At 41.4% G+C, this 23,932-nt stretch overlaps 1 protein-coding gene across 6 annotated transcripts in view; it reads right to left on the bottom strand.

Annotated features, from left to right (window-relative positions):
* The window catches only part of GALNT9 (polypeptide N-acetylgalactosaminyltransferase 9), a 327,400-nt gene that overhangs the window by 168,501 nt on the left and 134,967 nt on the right, over positions 1-23,932 (bottom strand). For 4 of the 6 annotated variants that reach the window (XM_043498205.1, XM_038373241.2, XM_038373244.2 and 1 more), the window contains exon 2: positions 6,733-6,913. In XM_043498205.1, the coding sequence (XP_043354140.1) occupies positions 6,733-6,899 (167 nt within the window). In that variant the 5' untranslated portion in view covers positions 6,900-6,913. Of the gene's footprint in view, positions 1-6,728; positions 6,914-23,932 lie in introns of those variants that run through there. The other 2 variants (XM_043498206.1, XM_043498207.1) reach the window with 2 other exon arrangements.

Genomic DNA, 23,932 nt, shown 5'->3' with positions numbered 1-23,932 from the left:
CCCTCCTAAAAATGAATATTTCCAGGGATTTTCTCCTTTACCTGAGTATAAATTATAAAAGCAGTGATCTTGGAAATATAAAGTTTGTTTTTATGACATGCTTATTACAAACTATTTATTATTAATTATTATTAATCAATACAGTATTTTTTATTACATTATGAAAACAGCAACTCTATTCCAAGATCTCACTTTCATAGCTTGTATCACTCTGAATAAGCCTGTTATAAGACAAGGTTCCTATGTTTCATCAAGGAGTATCAGATGTGAAACAGCATGAAGATATTTAAGAAGCCAACTCAAAGAGTTCCTCCTACACAAACATTCAGGTCTTGAGCAGTCCAGGCAAACAACGCACGTTACAACAAAGCTTAAACTTGTTCTTCATAATAATTTTAAAAACAACATTAGCAGCCTATTTAATTTTAAAAAACAGCAAAAAAATCCACCTCCCTTTCCATTTCTTATAAGGAGTCTTGAAGTTTAAATCTCCTCAGTGTGATAGATATGCTTGCTTTGATCTGCTTAGCTCTAGGAAGTCCAGGGGCTCCGGGCTGCTGGCCCCATGCTGCCTGGGGTTCCTAGGGACAGTTCTGTCCACCATTAGGGAATTTTTTCCAGAGAATCCCCTGTAACATTTCATGAACCCCCAGTTTGGGAACCACTGGGCTAGGTCTACACTAGCAGTTGGGGGTGTGATTCCCAGCTTGAGAAGACATATTCATGCTAGTTCTCATCATGGTAGCAGTATCGAGCAGTGGCATGGGCCAGCTACCCCAAGGGTCCCACAGGGTCCAGGTGGGTTTGCAGATAGCCTGTGCTACCCCAGCTATATTACTATATTTAGCCAGCAAGCTCAATGAGAGCTAGCATGAGTATGTTCACGGGAGCTGGGCATCGCACACCCAGCTCTAAGTGTAGACATAGCCTATGTGTATTACATAAAAACACCTAGGTTATTTATGTTGAAAAGTCAAGCCCTAGGAAGTTAGAAAATGCTGGACTTACAGTTGCCCATGCTACCTTAATTTGGGCCCCGTGCATCCAATCCGTGCACTGAATGAGGCAGGAGATGTGTGGGAAAATATAGTATGTGATCATGCATTTGAAGAATGTATCATAATGCATATGCACAAGGAGGAAGAATTAAGATTACCTGAGCAACTGTAAAACTGGCATTTCCTAACTTTTCCAGAGCTTGACTTTACAACCAAAATAACTTTCTTTTTACATGTTTTTTTGTATGCAGTTCCTACATGTGCTTCACTTGGTTGAGCTGTTTTTGTTTTTGTTTTTTAGGAAAAAGGCACAAATTCTGCTGTGCACAGCTGTAAACCCACTTGCCCTATCATGCACAATCAGGAGGGACTGAGCGCTGAACTTTCAGCATTGTAGCACACATGGCTAGCCCTTGAGCTACAGACTAACTACATTAGCCAGTAGTAACAGACGGCTGTTGTCCCAGAAAGGGGGTTGTGATGCTGGGACCATGTCCTAGGTCCAGGAGTAGTGGCCTGGCACATCCCAGCCCTCTCTCTCTCTCTCTCTCTCTCCCCCTTCAGCACCTCTGAAAATCAGGCCACTCATATTCAGGTGCCTAAGCCAGGATTTAGGTAGCTAACTTTAGGCACTCATGTTTGAATATTCTGGTTGCAATCTGTATCAGATTCTACTTGCCCACAGTGATCTGGGGAGCAAGATATCAATGTTTTCATGGGTACACAAAGCAGGAGCTCGAGTAGTGTCAAAAGGCAGCTGTTAGATTTGGAGTCTTCTCATCTAAATAGAAAATGGCCAACACACTGCATATTATGCATATGCAGTGATTTATCAGAAAGGAGATGTTGGCCAACTGGACTCTGGTATCTGGTGATGGATGTGGTAGAAGAACACAGATGTTTAGAAAGATATTTTTGACCTTGTTTTCCCCAGGTGAGAAACTTACAGAAGTGTCTTGGAGAAGGGTAAGGAAGACCAAACTGTCATACTTATGGAATATCATGAATGACAAACGTATTTCCAAACGTGATTTCTCTATTAAACAACATTTTGCCCAGAGAGGTCTCCACACTGTCACTACTGGCTCATCTAGGTGCTGCCATAGAAGACTGAAGTTTGCCTCCTGTCCATGAGTAAGAATTACAACAGATGAGCAGAATATTTAAGCATGGCATAGGAAGTTTTGCTAATGCTTTACTGCAGGTGCCCCGTGGAAGGTAAGAGGGAGCACGAGGGGTAGCATCCTTGTATCACTACAGAGCTGACCCCCTATATGCTGAGACACTTGTCTGCATTATGCTTTTCATGGTAGCAACAAAACTGATAGCTTCCACAATATGTGCTTTTTTTGTGCACTGCAACTACACTGAGAAACTGCTGCAAGAAATATAGAGCGAGATGAAGAGGGAACAGAGCAAATATAAACAGAAAAATGCATTAGTCAATAGTGCTCACAGATCTGCCTAGAGGTGAACAACCTGCAGATATTAATAATATACTCAGCAGCAGCAATGAATGTGTGCTGTGAATGGGACTGCATGTGGGAGAGCTACATAAACCCTTACTTCCTTCTACATTCCTTCTTCTTTTGGCTTGTGCCTAACATGATGAATAGTGAACATTTCTGAAGTTTCTGTCTGTTTGTATGAAGGGGGATCCAAATAGTTCCACCAGAAGCATTAATTCCTTAGGTATTCACTGCAATAAAAATAATCCTGTGCAACTCATTTGGCATTAATGTGGATTTTATAACTACTTTTATAGGATTTCCACTGGAATTTAGATAGCTAATTGGACCATTGTTAGTTAACTGGACCATAAGTTTTAAAGGATTACCTTGTATTTTCATAAATCTAAAAGACATAGAGCACATTACGCTGACAACAACAAGCTGCAAAATGAAACCCCAATTCAGTCCATTGCAAAATGTTTCAGCTGAAAATGTGTGGAAAATCACCCTGAGTCATAATTAATCAATATAATAATTATTATACACCATTTTGCACTTGAAAGTAATATGTAAGTATCCCTTCTGATATTTAATTCTTGCATCTTCCCAGAGCATTAACAGTTCAAAATTTCTAGAACATAGAAATTGACTACGAAAGCCTATGAAATTTCCTAAGCGATGGTCAGCAGTCCAACTCCATGTTCATCAGATTTGGTGCAAGTGAAATGCAATGGGAAATCAGACTTCTCAAAATGCTGTTCAAGATCAAATCTAATTAGCTCATCTAAAAAGTCCATTTAAAAAAACTACCCTGCCTCTGATGTACATGGGATACCAAGAGAAGAGAGAGTTGAGATATGTTTCCTACACCATATTTAGGTCAAAAGGTGATTTTTATTGCAATCAAAGGAACTGTAATTTCAAGAGAACTATTTACTGTAATTAATTCCACTTGGCACATGAAAATAAAATGCCTGAAAAATTGCTGCCTGCTTCTGTGCTGAGTTAGTGTTTCCCCATTTATGGGGACAGGCTGTTTGTCCTTTGAGTTTGAAGGTCTCTGTGACAACAGCAGGTGGAAAAGCAGAGAAATGCAAACATACAGGAAAAGCAGCTTGCTGGCAGGATTACACAGGTTTGCAGATTTCTTTGCAATGGAACGATACTGGGAGTTGCTACAATTTAGTACCCCAGCATTGGTTCCGTCTGGCTGTATGTCTCCTTTGCGAGATATGCCTTTCCTGTTTCTTGCATGGATGAAAATGCATCAAGAAAAGCCATTATATCACTGCAAAAGGTTTTTTTCTCCTGCTGATAATAGCTCACCTCAACTGATCACTCTCGTTATAGCAGGTATGGGAACACCCATTTTCATCTTCTCTGTGCTACCACTCTGAAACCCATTATATTGCTGTACATTTACTTAAGGTCTGCTAGGAAGAGTCACAACTAGAATGCTTACTGTATCTCTATATAGAAGCTGGACAAAAGTGGTGACATTTACAAGAGTTAAAATATAATGAAAGTCAATATTTAAAGCCACAATTTTTCCAAAGGAGCAGTAATATGTGGGAGTTTATCTATTTGCATATTACAAGCTCCACATTTGCATGGGTGAACTGTATTCACATTCATAAATTGGGTATAACAATCTGCACAAAGTCAGCTGATCAAAAATATTCCCAGTTTGCATCCACAACACCTACATATGTGTGCAAATGTGGGCGTTTGAATGGGCAAAATGGAGGTTAGACAGGGCAGGAAGGATGGCCTGGAGGGCAGGGCACTGACGTGGGACTTGGGAGTTCTGGGTCCAGTTCTGAGATCAGCCACAGACTTCCTGTGTGATTTATGGGCCTTAATTCTACCCCTATTTTTCATCTGTAAAAATGGAGATATTTCCCTACAGTCACAGCAATGTTCTGAGGATAAAATCTGTTAATGATTGTCAGGGCTACACGAGTACAAAGGAAGACAGAGAGATAAGGAGTCCTTTGGAGTACAAGGTTTTTCAGAAGAATTTAGGGTGGGATTTTCAAGCCCTCACTTATCACTAATTTCTAATGAGAACTGGGCATCCAACCCTCTTAGTCAGCTTTGAAAATTTCAGTCTTAGTATATGGATGAAACTACACATCTGTCACACCATAGTAGATTTGTTAGGATGCAACATTCATGTATAACACTGAACAATGGATAAACCAGGAAAGTAACTCTTGATAGTTTTTGCTCTTGTCCCTTCCTTTGTGTTAGTACATGGCTTATGTGGGATACTGTACTTTTGAACGCTTCATGTCAGTGCGTGATCAAGTGAGAGAATTCCCAAGTGTACCTGGTGTTTAAGTGTTTGTATGTCTGTAGTTGCCAGAATCAAAACAAGGTTGTTTGTGAGAATCACCGTAGAAAAGTCAAATCTAATCAAATTCGACAACTGATTGGAGGTAGAATCTCCCTCTGATACACACAGATTAAACTCAGTCCTACTGCTGAACTTTCACTAATTTTTCAAAGCAAATTCAAACTAAAGATTTGTTGAGGCTTGGACATGTCTGAATATATGTTTCCAGGCCTAACTAGAACCACCCTAAGAGTGTCGAAATATCACACAGAAAGCAGCTCTCATGGTATTTCAGACATTTAATGAAACAGTATAATCATATGGGAGTCCCAATCAAAATGGGGGCACCCAAAATGTTTGGATAATCACAGATGCTGATCTGAACCAATGGTCAAAGCTTCTAAGTAGAGCTGAGCCAGAGCCAAACTCCAAATTCCAGCATCACCTACTTGAAACATCCCCACATTTTGAAGATATAGCAGCTAGATCCAAACTTTAGCTTTGGCTTCTTTTCACCTTTTTAGTGCTTCACCCACCCATACCTGAGTTTATTAGCTAACAAGAGGCATGACCCAAATCCCACTGAAGTCAAATGAAAGATTCCCATTGACCTTAACGGTGTTTGAATCAGGCTTAATATATAACTTTAGTGGTCACAGGATAATCCCATACTGGAGGGTTTATCCAGGTGAATCCTCTGCTGGATTTTCATCACATGTTGAGTCAGGTGTAACATCTAAGCAATATTCTTCTCTCTCTCTCTTTCTAATTTATCTAATTTAAGATTGCTTTTCCAAACCAAGCATCTGAGTCAGTGAATGCTGAGTCAATGGTTCTGAGACTAGATTGGCATGTAACATCTAAGGGAATCTATGGGTAGGCTGAAGTTTTATTTTGCTAAATTTAGTTTGTGGCTTCTTGAATTGTCTAAGATCTTTTTTGAATTGTAATTTGATCATAGAGCTGTTGTGCTTGACTAAACTTTTCTCCCCGCCTTAATAAGGTACTTTTATTTAACTTCCACTTCTGCCTGGGAACCCCAATGGGGATTTTTAAACAGAAGATTATTATTAGAAATTAATTAACTATTCTTTTCAGTTCTGTCTACTGAGAGCAGCTAAGCATTGCTGCTGATCTTCACTGCATTAAGACATTACTGACTGCCATTCTCAGAATGACTGCAAAAATGACTTTTCTGGAGAATACATAACAATATAAATATGAAAGATTTGAAAGGCACTTAACACAACCTATAATAAATCAGTAAAAATATTACACATATAATTGCCATGTCAAATGCAGTGTAGACATGTGAAGAATGTGATATTATAGTGCAAATATGCACATTCCACAGACAGTAAAAAATCTTAAGTGCATCTCTGACTGTAATTAAAGGCCCCTGCTGTGATAGTCTTACTCCTTGTTTCATCACAATATAGACATGAGTAAATACCCTGCCTCTATAGTTCTTTCATAAGAACACCCCAAGTGCAATTAAACATGAAGCATTTAATGTTTTCAATCTTAAACAATCAGTGTCTACAAAACAGAGCTATTTCCATTTGTTGGTGCTACCTCATCTTTCATAGTACATGAATCCAACAGGCAGAGAGAGAGGCTCCTGCTTCTAATATCTGAACTCATTTGGCTGTGGCTAAGGTTTTAGTGAACAATGCTTAGCAAAGCTTGCACTTTGAAGTCATTACTGAACCAAAGGCATGGACGTGCATATTGCGGTATTACTTGTAAGGTTAGCTATAGATGCTGACCTCATCTCCATGCTTGAGATCACAATTGGTCTTTATAGTTTTCATTACACTCAGGAGCGTATATCTTTCAGCTAACCTTTCAGTACATTCTGAACATAAGCCATGCATACAGAGCTGCTACCATGGTAGAGGAACAACAATCACTTGCACTAATAAAAATGTAGGATTCAACTTACTTTTTTGGTCTGTAGTCAGGAATGGACCTATCCAATGATATCCTGTCACTGAGCTGGGCATTGTAACCATACTCTTCATATTTAGTCTCAGATTCATGACTGTCATCTCTCAAGGTAGCAGCCATTCCTCCCTGGCCTAAGCCTCCTGGACCTTCAACTAGTCCCATGGGCTTGGCTAGACCTAGAAAGAAAACAATAATGCAATTGAAAGGATAGTATAGAGGAGGTAACAATAGGGTTGTACTTTTGTGTTTAGTTTTTTTAAACATTTAAGCAAATAGTAATCTGTTCTGGAGTTTTTGTTAAGTAAGTGTACAATGACTGGACAAAGAAGGTGAGGATCAGAGAAATGTTACCTCTAGGAATACTGGGCTAGATCCTCAGCTGAGGTAATTTAGCATAGGCTCAATTCTTTTTTACTTAAACAAAATGCTGAAAAGCCCATCCCCACTTGAGATGTTAGCCAATGAACAGTGCACCTGGTATGTTTTATCCACTAATGTAATAATAATAATTTCAAGAAATCAATTTAAAAACAACAAATATAAACACAGAGAAAAAAAACCCCATCTACAGATACATTGTCAAATGCATCTTCCATGGCAACAGAAACTTAGATTACTGATGGATTATAATAAATAATCTCATCACATATCACAAACCTTAACGGTGCGGTTCCATTTTCTGAAGAGCTGCCTATCCATAAGTCATTAAAATTTATGAACTTATTTATAATAGTCTTCTGGATCCTGTACAGTAGCTTACAAATAATTCACAAAACAGAGCAAAACAATTATAGCTAGAGCTGGTTGACATGTGCCAAATTAAGATGGTTTGAGAAAAAATAGTCAACATTTTCTTTCTCTCTCTCTCTCACTCACACACACACCCCCATACCAGACAACATTTTTAGTAAGAGGCTGAGGCTATTTCTCCTTCTTCCTTGCACAGGAGTGCAAGGACTTTGACAATCTTGCCTTTACTATGTAAGAGATGGAACTCTTGGGGATCTCCTTTGTACCTCATTGCTAAGCTCTGCCCTCGTTGTTTATCATAGCACCATCACTGGCACCACAAATCCCTAGTTAGAGATCTAAGGTGGACTTACACAACTTGGTAGATGACAATAAGTTTGAAAGCTAAAATATTAAGGCCAACATTTTTAAGTTTGGAAGCCTATAGTGAGACACTTAAAGCATACTTAGGCATCTAAATATAAACGGCCTGCTTTAACATAGGTACTGAGCACTTGAAGCTCAGGTATTCAGTGCCTCTAAAAATCAAGCCACTGTTAGTTAGGTGCCTAAATGTGGATTTAGGCACTTAACCGTTGGCACTCATATCTGAAAATATTTGTCTTAACACTGCAGGCAGCAATCTCAATGCAATTTGGGCACTTGACAGACACTTGAGCCTTTGAAAATCTCCCCTGGTAACTCTAACAACTTCATTGCCAAGTATCTAGTTAAGTTCCTCTTCATCATGTCCCTGAAATGCTTGATAGTCTCAGTGTGAATCATGGGCCTTAGGTTACAAGGGATGGGGGACAAAGAAAATACACAGCAAATCTTTCTTGACATGGCCAAGCCCTGAAAAATTCAAACAGCTCTAGGCAAAGAAGCCAACTGAGTTGTCAAAATAAAGGAAAAACATGAGGATCATGCTGGCAGGATCTCATTATGGTTATGTGATATGTGTGGGAGGTGAGCCCTTGGTCTGATGGGTGACTGACTTTGAGGAAGAGAAAGAATAGGTGAGCAGGAGCAGAACTCCCCAAGGCCATGTAGGCAGTTTCAAAACAGAATGTTTAAAAAGTTCCTTGTTTTACTGAGGCAGAGAGAGGAAGGCCACAGAACATCTGGCTTGAGGTAGAAGCTAACTTGCACAAAGGTTCTCTAAAGCCGCAAGTAAAACAGAACTCAGAAAGGTACAACATATGAACATCACAAGTGCATTTTGGGATGGAGAAACTCACCTGAGCACTCTACCAGGGGAATCCCCAGCCCACCCATTTAACCAGCTTTATGGGCCCTTTGTGATACCGGAGCGGAGATCTGGCCCATGGTGTCCTCACAAGTGCCCTTGTACTTACACATCTGCATAACCTGTGGATATGGCTGGTGCTGGCATCACAGGGATAATGGATCTGATAGCAATGGATGGAGTCCTTATTAAAAGCCTGATTTATTAAATATATTGCTCCTTTCTCTAAATAAGCCTCTTATCTATTTGCAAGAAAGGAACAGGAGGGTCCATATCAGTAATTAAATACACTTGCCTCACTCTCCACTTCCCAAAATCCAATTTTCCCCCTTAAAAGTAAAATCTGGGAATCAAATGAGCGTACCTTAAAGTGGGAGTCTTGCAACAAGAGTAAGGTATCAAAAAAACACAAGGGGAAATTCAAGAAGTTAGCTCAGCTAGACTGGCTAAAAACATTCAACATGAGGCAGTTTTGGCAACAGGCACAAAATCTTTTCCAGCTTTGACAAACGTTGCACCGAGTCGTCTTTGTGCTAGTCCAGCATGCAAATCCTGAATGCATCTTTCCACATTATGCTGCACTGCCAAATGCAGGGGCAGAAAACCCAGAGAATTTGTTTCTATACAGCATTGTGCAGCAATATGAGCAAAACTAAACAAAAGACTTGACGAGCCAGAACATTTCCGGTGATTTCATTGAAGTTGGCTGTGTTTTTAAGCTATCCTTTAATTCATGGAATTGTTCAAAGTAAAGCTCCCACAAACTACAAAGCATGTGGGAATCCTTTGTTCCTTTCTTCAGGCACGTGCTGAAACATTTATAAAATTGTCTGGTTGATACTGGCCATCCTCCTACTCTGTGGGCTACACTGCAACTTGGACTGCATCCCCGCAGTGAGGGGACTTACTAAGATTCCCACATCTGCCCTTAACCAAGCTACCTGAGCCGTGGGTCTGGGGGTGTAGAACCCAGTTACTCCCTCTCCAGAACAAGTGGAAGTGGAGGGATGGGGAACCGACACATCTCTGGCTCCACTATCCTTCCCACTACTGGCCAGCATAGCTCTGTTGGTGTGGAGGGTATCAAAATTTGCCGCAGGTGTAGGCCAGTGGCAAATCACTCTTGCCTCGCCCGTGGATTTAGAGGGCAACAGGGCAGGCATTGTGTCTCAGAGGGGAGTCTGAATCACAATGCCTTCTGGGACTCCTCTTCTGTGAGAACTGCAGCTTATCCCACACCACCCTGTGCTCAAAGGCACAGCTGAGCCCTCGGTTTGTGCAGTACCCAGCAGCATGGGGCACAATGCTGATTGGTGCCTCTAGGTGCTATGCTAATAGTGATAAATATTGTGGCTGTGGAGTGCCATTTAAAGTGTGGCAAGGGCACAGATTTGCCTTGTCCCCTTCGCTGGACCCTCCTCTTCCCCTGAGGCACTCATCTCTGCCCGCAGCCATACCCTGTGAGCACGTGTTCCTACATCTACCCCCACCAAAGCTGAGTGAGTGCTATTGAGACCTGGAGAGCAGGGATGCAGCACCCCTCAGGTTTGGCCTTGCCAAAAAGTGGCCAGATGTGGCCCGGGTGAACCTCCTCCCAACTGGCGCCACAGCCTGAAAACTGTAGCCTCTGAAGCATGCTAGCCGCTTTGCAAACAAACACACCGACAAAGACAGTTCCTGCCCATAAGAAGTTAATGTCCCCCCATGTAATTTGCCATTTTGCTCTCTGAAAAAACAGCATTACCCCATCCATCATGAACTGCTATTCCTTATTACTCATCCCATTTATAGGAAATGCCCATCAAGCTCCCCTTTTTCACTGAAACGCCACCAAAATGTTTTGGAAATCTTTTTCTAAAGTACGTTAACCTGCTTGTAGTTATCCCAATAAAACAGCTGGGATTATATTATTGACCAACATACAACAGTATTACATTTTTGCATTCTGCAAGTATAATGAGAAACTATAACCAACGATGCCTAAGTACAATTACGAATTGATTTTATCATGCCTATGATTCAGTACATGCAAATGGAGCAACTGTAACCAATAGTGCTATGCCTCAGATTTTTGCTGTTGAAAATTTTTCAACAGACCAGCTTTCTATAAGAAAATGCCAATTTGACAAAATCAAAACATTTCACGGGACTGTATAGATTTTGTTGAAATTTTCAATGGAAAATTATTGAAGAGCTTCATTTTCACTTTAACAAATGGAATATTCTATCATATGTATAAAGTTATAACATACTATAGGAATCAAACCAAAGCTCTTGGACCTGTGCTTCAATCAGGTCATTAGGAGTTTCTCAAAAAAAAAATGCAGAAATTCCATATTGTGGGAAATTTTGACATTTCTACTTTTCGTTCTGATTTGGGACCAAAGGAAATTTTGAAGAGTCTGAATCCTCCAGGAAATGGAAATTCTGAGTTTTGACCAGTGCTGGTATTTAATATGATGCAATGTAGACACTGATCCTACAAGCCCATACTCAAACAAGTAGTCCTTGGTCACATAAGCAGCCCTTCAGAAAGCAATGGAACTACACCCCTGAGATGCTACTTTATTAAGAATAACTACATGCAGGTTTAGACTTCTTCCAAAACACATGATTTCCAGTATTGACTAGTGATTTTAAGCACCTCCGCTTTTGGATGCCAACTTTAAAGGGGCCTGATTTTTCAGATGGAGGGTGCTCAGCACTGTCTAACAAAAATCAAACCCTTTTAACATGTCTCAAGTCACGCACCCAAGAATTTAAAGAACTCAAAATTATTAGCAGTCACTTTATAAATGCTTGGCTGCAATGTTTAAATCACCAAAAGATCCTGGAGTATGAAGGTTTCTTCTTTAGGCTTACTGGCTCACATTCTGATGTCAGGTTTCAGAGTAGCAGCCGTGTTAGTCTGTATTCGCAAAAAGAAAAGGAGTACTTGTGGCACCTTAGAGACTAACAAATTTATTAGAGCATAAGCTTTCGTGAGCTACAGCTCACTTCATCCCGATGAAGTGAGCTGTAGCTCACGAAAGCTTATGCTCTAATAAATTTGTTAGTCTCTAAGGTGCCACAAGTACTCCTTTTCATTCTGATGTCAGTTACACCAACGTACGTAAGCGGTGACTCCAGCAAAGCCAATGAATTTACTCTAGCATAAAGGATGTAAATTCTGGCCCAGTCACTTTAGTGGTAATGATGGTTTGGTTACAATAGAAGGTAACTGTATTTACTTCTTATAGTTTAGGTTCTGCTTCTTTATGAGCAAAATCGTTGCATCCTGAAAGGCCCAAGGACAAGAGGAATCAAGCGTTCAGCATGTGGAGAGTCTCAAGCGGTCTGTTTGCTGTTGTTCTCACTAGAAAGATGGCTAGGTAACACAGTCCAACCATGTATAATTGTAATACTTTAGTACGCTTTATTCCCAAGTCTAGTATTCTAACTGTTCATGCTGCTAATCTGATCTCGTTCTAGAAAACAACCAGAGTTGTACTTAAAAGATACTGCTGAGTTAGGTTTTTTTGCTCTCATTACCTCGTGCTACTGTAGGCTGCTTGCAATTATCATAATAATGCAGCAATATTGACCAATGTACAGCAGCAAAATAAATGATAACACATTGCGTCATTCTGCAAGTACAATGTCAAAGTGGTTCTAGTAGTGTTTAAGAACAATTTACTATTATTTGTCCTATATTCTCCATCCATATCTGTGAATGCAGTAATTACAGCCAATATGTTTCCTTTTTATACTTTGCTAGTCAGCAGTTAGATGTAATGATCCCATATAAGATAGCATCTATATAGTACCTTTTGTCTCAGATGATGCCCAAATGCTTTACAAATTGCTTTCTGTATAGAAATAACTGCAAAACCCAGTAGCACTTGGCCAGGTCATGGCCCCCGATTCATGCATGGACAGTTCCCTCAGCACTTGGCCCTCCAGCATGAAAGAGAAGGGTGGGCTTGCCATCTCTGCAGCATGATTCTGCATGGAGATGCAGTCAGGATATGAGGGATGAGGAGCCCCATATTGGGTGGAGGGGGAACCAGGGCTGTAGGGATATATTTTGCTCATTCTTGTGCCCTGTGGTGCTTGCCTGGAAACAGCAATACAGTTCAGGACTGTATTATCTGTTCTTCATAGCTCCCCTTCACGGTGAGGAACAACGCTTTAGAAGTAGGAGAGTGAGTCATCCATTGCTAGGGAGAGTCATAGGAAACAATGCTCCCAAGGTATAAGGGAGACAGAGACCAACAGAAAGCACAGGTTCTCCGATGTGTCCTAGAGGATGGCTCCAGATTTGGGGCAGGTCCCACAGCTCTTTCCAAAGGAGGAAAACCCTCACACTCCTGACAGTATGATTGAGGGGGATCCTCATAGAGATTTCTTACTCCTTATTCACAGATGATCCAGGCCACCATGTGGACATTCGAAGAGATACATTCACTGAATCTGCAGGGTCATGTCCCACAGCACCTAGGGTTTCCCCGTAGAATTCTCCAATTCAAGTAGTAAGCCAACCTACTCCTGCTTAGATTATGAGATCTGATGAGATCACATCATGCTGTAATACAGTTGAGAGAATCCAAAGAGCACCAAGTGCTCAAACAAGTGATATCTCAAACTACTTGGAGCTCAGATAATAAGACTGCAGAGCTGAAAAGCCCTTCAAAGACTGGCTTTGTTAAATCCAGCATAATTTGCTTTATAAGTGACAGAAAGCTTATTCACTATGAATAATCATTTTTCACAGATCTCAAGATGAAGACAGAAAGAACCCACATACATTTCTTTGTTATTTCAGATACTGAACTCCTCTCTGTCACAAACCTAAGAGATCGGCAAAAAACAAATGAACAAACATTAACACCATATTGTACAGCAGCCACTTAGGAACTGTACAATTCCTAAGGTCATCCAGATTCAGAAAACCTATGGTAAAGATATAACATCAACTGCTAATCAGAATCAGCAAGAAAAAAAAAGAGAATGGTAAGAAAATGCAGATTGGATAGGGCATGTGTGTATTCTTACAATTTCATAGTCAATTACATATGCCAAATCTTCGCATTATACACAAATGACTGCATCAGGACAACGGCAGGTATTTAGTACGCGAAAGCAAGATGTCACTTCCAAAATATAACAAAGGTTTTACTAGAAAAAGAATCCAGTGTAAGAAACTTTGCTTGTATTAGTAAAATAGATGACTCATCAGTCCTGTGCGGTGGAGTGTGAGCAATGATTTCAGCCTAAATAACACTGTCAGCTCCTTTAAAGGTCTGATATGGAACAGAAAGTTAAAATAGCATTTTATAAATCTTATTAATAGATTAGATAGAAAGACTAATAAGAACTATTACTCCAGCAAGGCCACCACAATCAATGGAGAGAATGAATCACTGGTTCTAGGCTATGGTAGCCTACTGTGCTGAGCCAACATAGGTGGAAGGACTCTAAGAACTTAGCTCACTTTGCTCTGAAGCCTGGATCTTTTCTCTACTATGTTGTGTCTGAGCAGCATCTGTGGAAAAAAATACGCTACTGGAAATATTGGTACTGGACAGAGGTGCAATTGCTATTGATTTTATGTGGAAGGTGCTCAGCTACTACAGGGATGAATAGCAGTATACAATCCTAAATTGAAAGAAAGACAGAAAAGCTCCAACCTCTGAATGTTGGCATGCATCTGGGTTTTAACCCTTTTTATCATGTTTAGTTGTCTTTTTTTTTAAGTCACATTTTCTTCAAAGTCTATTTGCATTTTTAACCTTTCATTGCATACCAGTAAGTCACCGTGGCACAGTGGTGGTGTTTTGTTTTTGTTTTCTTTAGAAACCACTGCTTTAAACTAGCTGCAGATATTGCCAATATTTTATTTCACAGAAGAATAGACTGAAAAGATACAATTATTTTATACTACTAGAGGAAAAAAAATTAAAAATATTTACTCTGCTTTATCAAAGATTTCTTAGGAGCTTATTAAGCTAATAGGAGACCATGAAAAAATTCCAGGACGCAGATCCTCCTTAATGTCAATCTGGTCGTACATTGGTCTAAATCCATTAGTTAGACCAGCATAAGACTGGTGTAACTCAGTCTTGAACAGGGCCCTACAGTCTCCTTTATCTTGAAATTTTAAGACAGCGGGAGCAGTTTGACGGTCTGTTGGAGCCATCAAAGACTCAGAAAGGTAGGCAGAAGAAGTTTTAGGAACACTTTTGGCCATTGCTTAGTGATAAGGTCATGGGCGAGATGTATGAGGATGCTGGTGGCAGAGCTGCCAGCTAATTGTCTGAGCTAATGACTTATAGCTAAATCACATTTCCAGCATATCTTGTCTATTTCAATCCCATAACTAGGGGATAGAAAAGTGAAGTTGGATCACAAAAGGGACTCCCCATTTGAGCTGCCACCAGCAGAGGTATATTTTGTCTGAATGTTTAGGCTTTTCTGCAAAAATGCAGACCAAATTCTGCACTTAATCACACGTGGTACAACTCAACTGACTTCAGTGTGGTCTGATGGGATAGTTCAGAATCTATCTTGGTCATTTTAGAGATTGCTGTGGAAGAGAGGAAGATCTGGACATATGGGGAGCAGAGTCAGTCTTGGTTTAATAAGATTAATTACTTCACGGAACACATCATTTTCTAGGAAGAGACAAGGCTTTTCTTTTTCACTGTAAATCCTGTCACAATGGGAAAACAACAGAACAAATGTATGTGGAAGACGGATAAAACAGGGAGATCAAACTGCATCTGTGATTCCTTTTTAGTATTTTTTTTTCACTTGCAGAACGCATACGTGCAGTAATATTTCAGGTTCAATCCAGGGTTGTTTGAGCCATACTTAACCTTCCTCCCCTTCCAATTTAGAACAACAAATTGAGAATATTCATCTGCATTTACAATTGCCTACAATAGACTCCATTCCAGACCATTTCCTGGCCTTCCAGCACCTTCTGTCTTAATTCACCAGCCCCTTGTCACAGTAGCTTTGCTCCCAACTCTCCATTATTAGTATTAGCACCACTTCCAACTCCCTTCCGATCCTACCAAAGTAATACTGTGGATCTCCTGACACAACCATGCCAGCTTCACCACTGTCAATTCTGGTATGCACCAAACTTTCTACCATTGAAGCAAATGGTAAAGTCCCATTGACTTCAGTGGTGCAGTTCAGTCCTCTTCCAGGTCCGACTTGGGGTGGGCCAACCGGGCGACCGCCGAGGGGTGCCACTGTCAAGGGGGCACCATTAGGCAGCGCAAAGTTGAGCACCATCAGTGTAGTGTCAGAAACTGCTCGTGGCTATCAGGGGAGCACCAGTTGTGGGGGCAGCCAGATTTCTCCCTCCTTCCTCCCGGAGCAGGAACATGGGAGCGGAAACAAGTGGTGACGCACAGATATTGCTCACCGCTCCCCCGCGCCATGTTCCTCTGGAACCCCTAAGGGGCTGTGAGGGGGGAGCAAGGAGCAACACCAAGCACTCTGTGCACTGAGGGACAAGCAGCAATGCCAGTTGCTCCATGCATTCAGGTCAGTTTCCTGTGGGTACAGGGGGCACAGTGCAGGGGTTAGGGGTGAAGGGGGATGGAGAGCCAGGGGAGCCCACAGGGACCAGGGGCAATGGAAGTACACCCATAGGGGGCCAGTGGGCAGGTGCGGGTGCCTTGCCTACGAAGGCCGGGGTACCAAAATACATGTTTGTTTACAGCACCATTTTCCCTAAGGCCAGCCCTGTTAGAGGTCATCCCTTTCCATCATTTTTGCTTCTGCTCTTGTCTGACGCTGACTCTTGTCCCAGCCCTCCACATCAACAGTGGCTCCAATCCCAACCCTTTGAACCTGATTCCTCTTTTATTCACATTGATTTTACCATAGTATAACTCCATTGCCTTCACAGGAGTTACTCTTGATTTAGAGTGCTGTAAATGGGAGGACATAATAGCCCTTAGCTGATTATTTGCATAGGCGTCATGCAATTTTCTTTTCCAAGGGTTGCATCTTCCTAAATGTTTTTTTTAATTGGGGGGGAAATGGCACTTTATCTCTTTAAAAGCTTCCCCCTTCCCACCCCCCCCTAGATTTTTCAATTGAAAACCTGTCTGCAATATCTTCTGAGGGAACCAATACTCTTGGACGTTAGTTTAATCATAGAATAAAGAAGGAATTCAGGGGCAATGAGAAATTCACATAATTTGGAGCAGCTGACTTTTGGTAGTCTAATCAGTTTTTTAAATTACAAGAAAAAAGGTTTGTAGGCTATATGATAGATATGTTAACACAGTTCAAACAAGCATTGGCTCAGAAGTTCTTTTTATCCAAAGTAGCTCTAGACAGAATTTGTTAATATGCTGAACAGGAGTACAGGGCAAAATGAAGGAATAGCATCAGTTCTCAAAGCAAGTACAAGATTGGTTGTGTCTAGTAAATACTGCAAGTCTCAATTCTCCCACCTTTATGTTTTATTATTATTTGTACTGAAGCGGCAAACAGAAACTCTAAATCAGAATCAGGGTGCCGTTGTGCTAGCTGACGCAGGGGCCCAAATATAGCTACAGATGACTGTTTGACAGATGACACTATAAAAGACAGACTCTTCCACAAAGCGTTAACAATGTAGGTTAGGGCAAAACACTGCTGATGTCCAAGATAAGCAGCTGGGTTGGGGAGGGTGAGGCAATAGCAAACCAAGCAAGATGTCACACATTAAATAAAGGTCTCAGTACTAAAGTACTAAATGCTTTTTTTGCCTCGGTCTTCACAGACAAGGTCAGCTCCCAGACTCCTGCACTGGGCAGCACAGTATGGGAGGAGGTGAGCAGCCCCCAGTGGTGAAAGAACAGGTTAAGGACTATTTAGAAAAGCTGGACATGCATTACAAGTCCATGGGGCCGGATTTAATGTATCCGAGGGTGCTGAGGAAGTTGGCCGATGTGCCTGACCAACCTGATTGCCTTCTATGATGAGGTAACTGCCTCTGTGGATATGGGGAAAGCAATGGATGTGATATACCTTGACATTAGCAAAGCTTTTGATACAGTCTCCCACAGTATTCTTGCCAGCAAGTTAAAGAAGTATGGATGGGATGAATGGACTATAAGGTGGATAGAAAGCTGGCTAGATCATCGGGCTCAATGGGTAGTGATCAACGGCTCTATGTCTAGTTGGCATCTGGTATCAAGTGGAGTGCCCCAGGGGTCAGTCCCAGGGCCGGTTTTGTTCAAGTCTTCATTAATGAACTGGATGATGGGATGGATTGCACTCTCACCAAGTTCGCGGATGACACTAAGCTGGGGGGAAGAGGTAGATATGCTGGAGGATAGGGATAGGGTCCAGCGTGACCTAGACAAATTGGAGGATTGCGTCAAAAGAAATCTGATGAGGTTCAACAGGGACAAGTGCAGAGTCTGCACTTAGGACGGAAAAATCCCATGCTACAGGCTGGGGACTGACTGGCTAAGTGGCAGTTCTGTAGAAAAGGACCTGGGGATTACAGTGGATGAGAAGCTGGATGTGAGTCAACAGTGTGCCCTTGCTGCCAAGAAGGCTAACGGCATATTGGGCTGCATTAGTAGGAGCATTGCCAGCAGATCGAGGGAAGTGATTATTCCCCTCTATTCGGCACAGATGAGGCCACATCTGGAATACCGCATCCAGTTTTGGGCCCCCCACTACAGAAAGGATGTGGACAAATTGGAGAGGGTCCAGAGGAGGGCAATGAAAATTATTAGGGTGCTGGGGCACATGACCTATGAGGAGAGGCTGAGGGAACTGGGTTTATTTAGTCTGCAGAAGAGAAGAGTGAGGGGGGATTTGATAGCAGCCTTCAACTACCTGAAGAGAGGTTCCAAAGAGGATGGAGCTAGGCTGTTCTCAGTGGTGGCAGATGATAGAACAAGGAGCAATGGTCTCAAATTGCCGTGGGGGAGGTCTAGGTTGGATATTAGGAAAAACTATTTCACTCCAGCGAAGCACTAGAATGGGTTACCTAGGGTGGTGGTGGAATCGCCATCCTTAGAAATTTTTAAAGCCTGGCTTGACAAAGCCGTGGCTGGGATGATTTAGTTGGGGATTAGTCCTGCTTTGAGGAGGGGGTCGGACTAGATGACCTCCTGAGGTCTCTTCCAACCCTAATCTTCTATGATTCTAAGCTCACCTTTAGCCTAGCCATTTATAGAGCTATTTTTATAATCCCTAAAAAATAACTAAGAGGAAAGAGTCTTAGAAAATCTCATCATCTTAGATTAGAGAAGGACACAACCAGATCCAGATCATGAACACCCTAACGTTCCAATCTGGTGATTTGGTTTAGTCCAAATTCCAGAGTGAATTCATATATATTTTAGCATAGAGACCCAGAATAGATTTAATAATAAGGAGGGTGGTATGGTGCAGTAGTCATTTCAGGGAAAGGAAGTCAGAATGCCTGGGTTCTATTTCACATTTTGTCCTGATTTGCTCTGTGGGGCAAGTCATTTAACTTCTACATGCTTCAGTTTCCACTTCTGTGAAAAGGAAATAATACGTTTCCATCTTTACAAAATGCTTTGAGAATTTGGGATAAAAGGTACTTTATAACTGCACAAAGTTAATTACTATAATCCATCAGAAGTAGTTTAGTAGTTTGGAATTTGGGTGACAGATGAGAAGGCAAAAATCAGAACCAGAAATCTGTTTTTTTAAAAAAAACCTCTCATCTCCTGAAGTTTTAAATTTTGAACATTGAGCTGATCCAATATGGCATTTTCATATTGGGTTTTATCCTTTCTTTTCCCCCTGAACTGTGCTATGGTATACAAAACCATCCAATGGAAAACAGTCATCTAGCTATATTTGGGCCCATCACTATAGTATCTGAGCACTGAAAACATGAATGAGGATAAATTCACAACATATCTGTGAGGTATAAAAGTGTTATTGTTAGACCAGGTCACAAATTTTCCGGATGTTTTTCCATTAGAAAATGCCAAGTTGACTAAACCACCACATTCTGTGGGAATGTGTCCAATATTATCAAACCTTCCCACAGAAAACCTGCCTGGTTTCCTGCCAGCAATCTGGGAAGCTTCAGAGCTGAGAGCCTGGAAATGTTACCTTCAGCTGAGGCTCTCAGGGCTTCTAGGGTCCTGCTCTGAGGAAGAGAGCCTGGAAGAGGACTGCCAAGTCTCTGGACAGCACTGGAAGCATCACTTGTATTTGAAGAAGTCAAACCAAAATGTCATTTCATTTTTGAAATTCCCATTCCATGGGAAATTTAAACATTTCAAGGTTTAGTTCCAATGGAGAACAATTTTGTTTGAATTTCCCCTGGAATACATTCCAGATTCAGACCAGACCTAACTAACATCCCTAATTTACAGGAGAGAACTGAGGGAGAACAGAAATAATTAAGCAACTTTTCCAAGGTCACACAGAAAGTCTGTGGCAAAGCCAGGAACTGAAAGCAGCTTACCTGAGCCCAGAGTAGCAGCCGTGTTAGTCTGTATCCATAAAAAGAAGAGTACTTGTGGCACCTTAGAGACTAACAAATTTATTAGAGCATAAGCTTTTGTGAGCTACAGCTCACTTCATCGGATGCAGTGAGCTGTAGCTCATGAAAGTTTATGCTCTAATAAATTTGTTAGTCTCTAAGGTGCCACAAGTACTCCTTTTTTTTTTACCTGAGTCCCAGTCCAATGTGGTTAAGTGACTTCAACCACTAGATCACTCTTTTCCAAAATGATATATAGATTTTATTATACGCCCACTCTAACAAGGGATGGAGTTTCTCCCACGAGATGCTAAACACCACTGACTTCAGAAACCATAGGGACCTGGAGCCTAGGGTGCACAGAAACTTGCGTAAGCCCTGAATGATGTCTCAGATCCAGTAGCTATGTTCTTCTATGGAAGCGAACAACTCTCTTTCTCCTTCTACGCCACCTGAGTGGATTTCATTCTGCCAAAAATGCTGAACATCCTTCACAGGTTGTGCCTCATTTTTTGCTCGTCTTTTGATGCCTGATTTTGGTCAAAGGATTGCATGTTGCCAAGAAAAGGAATCTGCCTCTTTCACTGACTATCATAAACCCCATACAAAGTATGCGTAATGAAAAGATGGCCACCACTAAGGAATGGCTCCCTGAAATTATTACCTTGGAGAGCATCCAAAAAATGTCCTGTCCAGAAATATAAAGAGGTCACTGAAGGCATTATCAGCTCAGTACACCAAAATTAGGACTGGGAAAATGGATGTGCTGTGCAGAAGCATACACCAGACTCAACAATATCCAGAAGAGAGTGATATTTAAAATTTAGATTTCAGACAATTTCACAGAAGAATAACATGGAGTATGCTGAGATGGAAACATGTCTGCTTTATGAATCAATCTAAATGTTAAACAGACACATGCCCTCAACTCCTGCATATCTGAACTTTGCATATTCAAAGCTCTGTTCCCTCTAATGCATGAAGCCTATACAATATATGAGGGATAGGTGAATTGGTCAGCAAGCTAATCTTAATCATGACTTAATCATTTTCTGAGCTGGAGAGAAACTCTGTATAGGGATGAGGTTTAGACTCATGTATGGAAACCTTCACCAAGTCACACATCACAGGAACCTGAACTTTCCCACTTTCTGCAAAGGAAGGAAGCAAAGAACAAAAAACAAAATAAAAAAGCAAAGGCCTGGCCAGTTCAATGTGCACTACAGTACTTTCATTTATCTGAAATCCGGACTTGGTACTATCCCATTGTTTATTATAGCTGAGTTTCCTGAATCCTCTCTTGAAAGACTTATGTCCCTGAGTACCCTTGTTTCTCTGAAGACATATCTGGCTCATCCAGGGGAAAGATAAGCAGTAAACCGGGGCTAATGGATTAAAAAAGAAAAAAAATGAAATTACTTTGCAAAAAGTCAGAGCATTTCCTCTTTTGTTAGGTGTGGGCACTTACCTACAACACAGCAGTATTTTGAGGTAGAGCTGACCAAATAAGATTTTCATTTCACCAATATTTTTGCAGCTTGGGCATTGGATTCCATTTTGATGCAGAACAAAACCAAGACCTTTTGAAGTTTTTTTATGAAAAAATGACAGACACAGAGAGAGAGAGAGAACTCCAGAATAGTCAATAGCTTAGTGGTTAGGGCCAATTCATAGCAGGGCCTTGAATATGGTCTCCCACATCCCAGGTGACCAATGGGCTACTGGCTATGCTGGGGTGCCTCTTTCTGTCTCTCGCTCTCTCTCAGTTCCCTCCTGGACTGAGAAATCTTTCCAACAGAAGTTTTGTTCAAAACGATATGTTTCTGTGATGTTTCAGTTTCAATGAATTAACATTTTCCAATTTCCCAGTCAGCTTTACTCTGAGGCTTAGTTTATCAAGGGTTGTAAAGTACTTTGAGATGCTTAGATGGAAAGTGCTATAGGAGTGCAAAGAATTAAGAACAATGATTTGTTATAAATGACACAATCCCTGGTATAAATGCATAAAACAACCAGATACTCAACATGTACTTTGGGCAAAATTCACTCAGGGGATGGAGGTCTGGCGCAAGATCCCACCCCTCATTTAAACCTCACATAGGGGTTTGTGCCGCAGGCCCAGGTCAGAGCAACCTCACAAGGGATACCAATGAATCCTTGCGGTAGGGAAGAAACAGTGTGCAAACTGTGCATGCTGGCCTCACATAGGCCACAGAGGGGGAGGACAAGGTTGGGGCCACGGGCCCTGGGATTGTGAGGATCAAGTGGCTCCAACATCTGTCTCATTCCATCTGATGGGCTGGGACAGCCATTGTAGGAGGCCAGGGGCTACCCGGCAGCCCTGGGCTCCAATTCTAGGCTGGCAAGGTGTATTTCATCTCAGTTGCTCCATACAGCACCTGATTTTATTAAGCTGGAGTGGATTTCACCCATAACATTCACAGCAAGATATCAGAACGGTTCACTCTCTACTGTAGAGCCTTCTATGACTTTATTTCACCCACAAATTCTCTCCCCTTGTGCTTCAGGAGGGACACCATCTGCACAGATGTCTTCTTGGGATCAAAAAGCAAGAAGCTCCTGCTGGGAAGTGCCCTGGGTTTTGTTTTCCAGACTTTTCTCAAAAATAATCCCAACCAAGAAGATGCAGAAAGGATTCCTTTGCTGAAACATTTTGAGAAAAGCTCCCTATGCTTTCATGCTGGTTTGATAAGATGAAAGATGGCAGTTCTGATGTATGTAAGGATGACTTCCAGCTGAAAAGCCTTAGCACCACTCCTCCAATGTCAGCCAGAGAAAAGATTCGATGTAGTTCAATACACAGTATGTCTGCCTTGCAGAACACGAGGGTTCTGGTGCAACTTGGGGCTAAGCTGGTAAGCAGGCTGCACACAAAGAGCGGACAGCATTCGTTGCTTAACATTACAAGGATCTCTCATAATGGCACGGGTACACATTGGGACTCATTTGCCTTTGAGTTATGTTGGTGTAAATCAGGATTAGCTCCACTGCAGTCAATGTAGGAGGAGGAGAATCAGGCAATGATGGGAAACATTATGAAAAAACATGCAATGGAGAGCCAGTCATTGGCTGTGAGCACAAAATAGCAGATTTTATTGCACTATGATTTGTGACCAAGTCCTCATTTTCAAATAAGGCAGGAAACCCTGGGGGAGGGGGAAATCACATGGCTCTATCGTGCCATCATAGAAGTCCTCTCCTATGTGATGACCCAATGTGCAAAGCAGCATTCCCCGCATGGGTGTAGCTATCCATTTTATAAGCACCAAGTCACAGTTGCCCTTCCTGCACAGATGTTTCTGTGGGTGCCCATCGTGCCCCCATAGACTTAGCAGACAGAACAACATTGTACAGACTACTCCCTCTCTAATAATAATAAGTCATTATTATTTTTTTAATTGGAAAAGATATTACATTTACATGTGCAGATATCCAACATCAAAAGTAATTGCTTTTATGGAAAACTCATTTGAAGCCTGTTTCCCCTTGAGATGAGAAAATGTTCTCTCATTACAACAGGTAATTTGGAAGGAGATAAACAGATTCCTGAGAGACAAGACTAGGGAGATGCAGATGCTGTAAGAAGTAGAAGGTAAAGGTCCCATTTATGAAGTAGATGCCGATCTCATTCCTACAGATCACAAACAATATCCTGGTCCCACCAAGTTTTACCATTTAATTTTGTGGGACCATAATCGAGCTCCATCAGAGAAAGATTCT

This window comes from Dermochelys coriacea, chromosome 15, assembly GCF_009764565.3.
Source record: "Dermochelys coriacea isolate rDerCor1 chromosome 15, rDerCor1.pri.v4, whole genome shotgun sequence".
In the NCBI taxonomy this organism is placed as follows: Eukaryota; Metazoa; Chordata; order Testudines; family Dermochelyidae; genus Dermochelys; species Dermochelys coriacea.
This window is presented reverse-complemented; position numbering and strand designations above follow the sequence as displayed.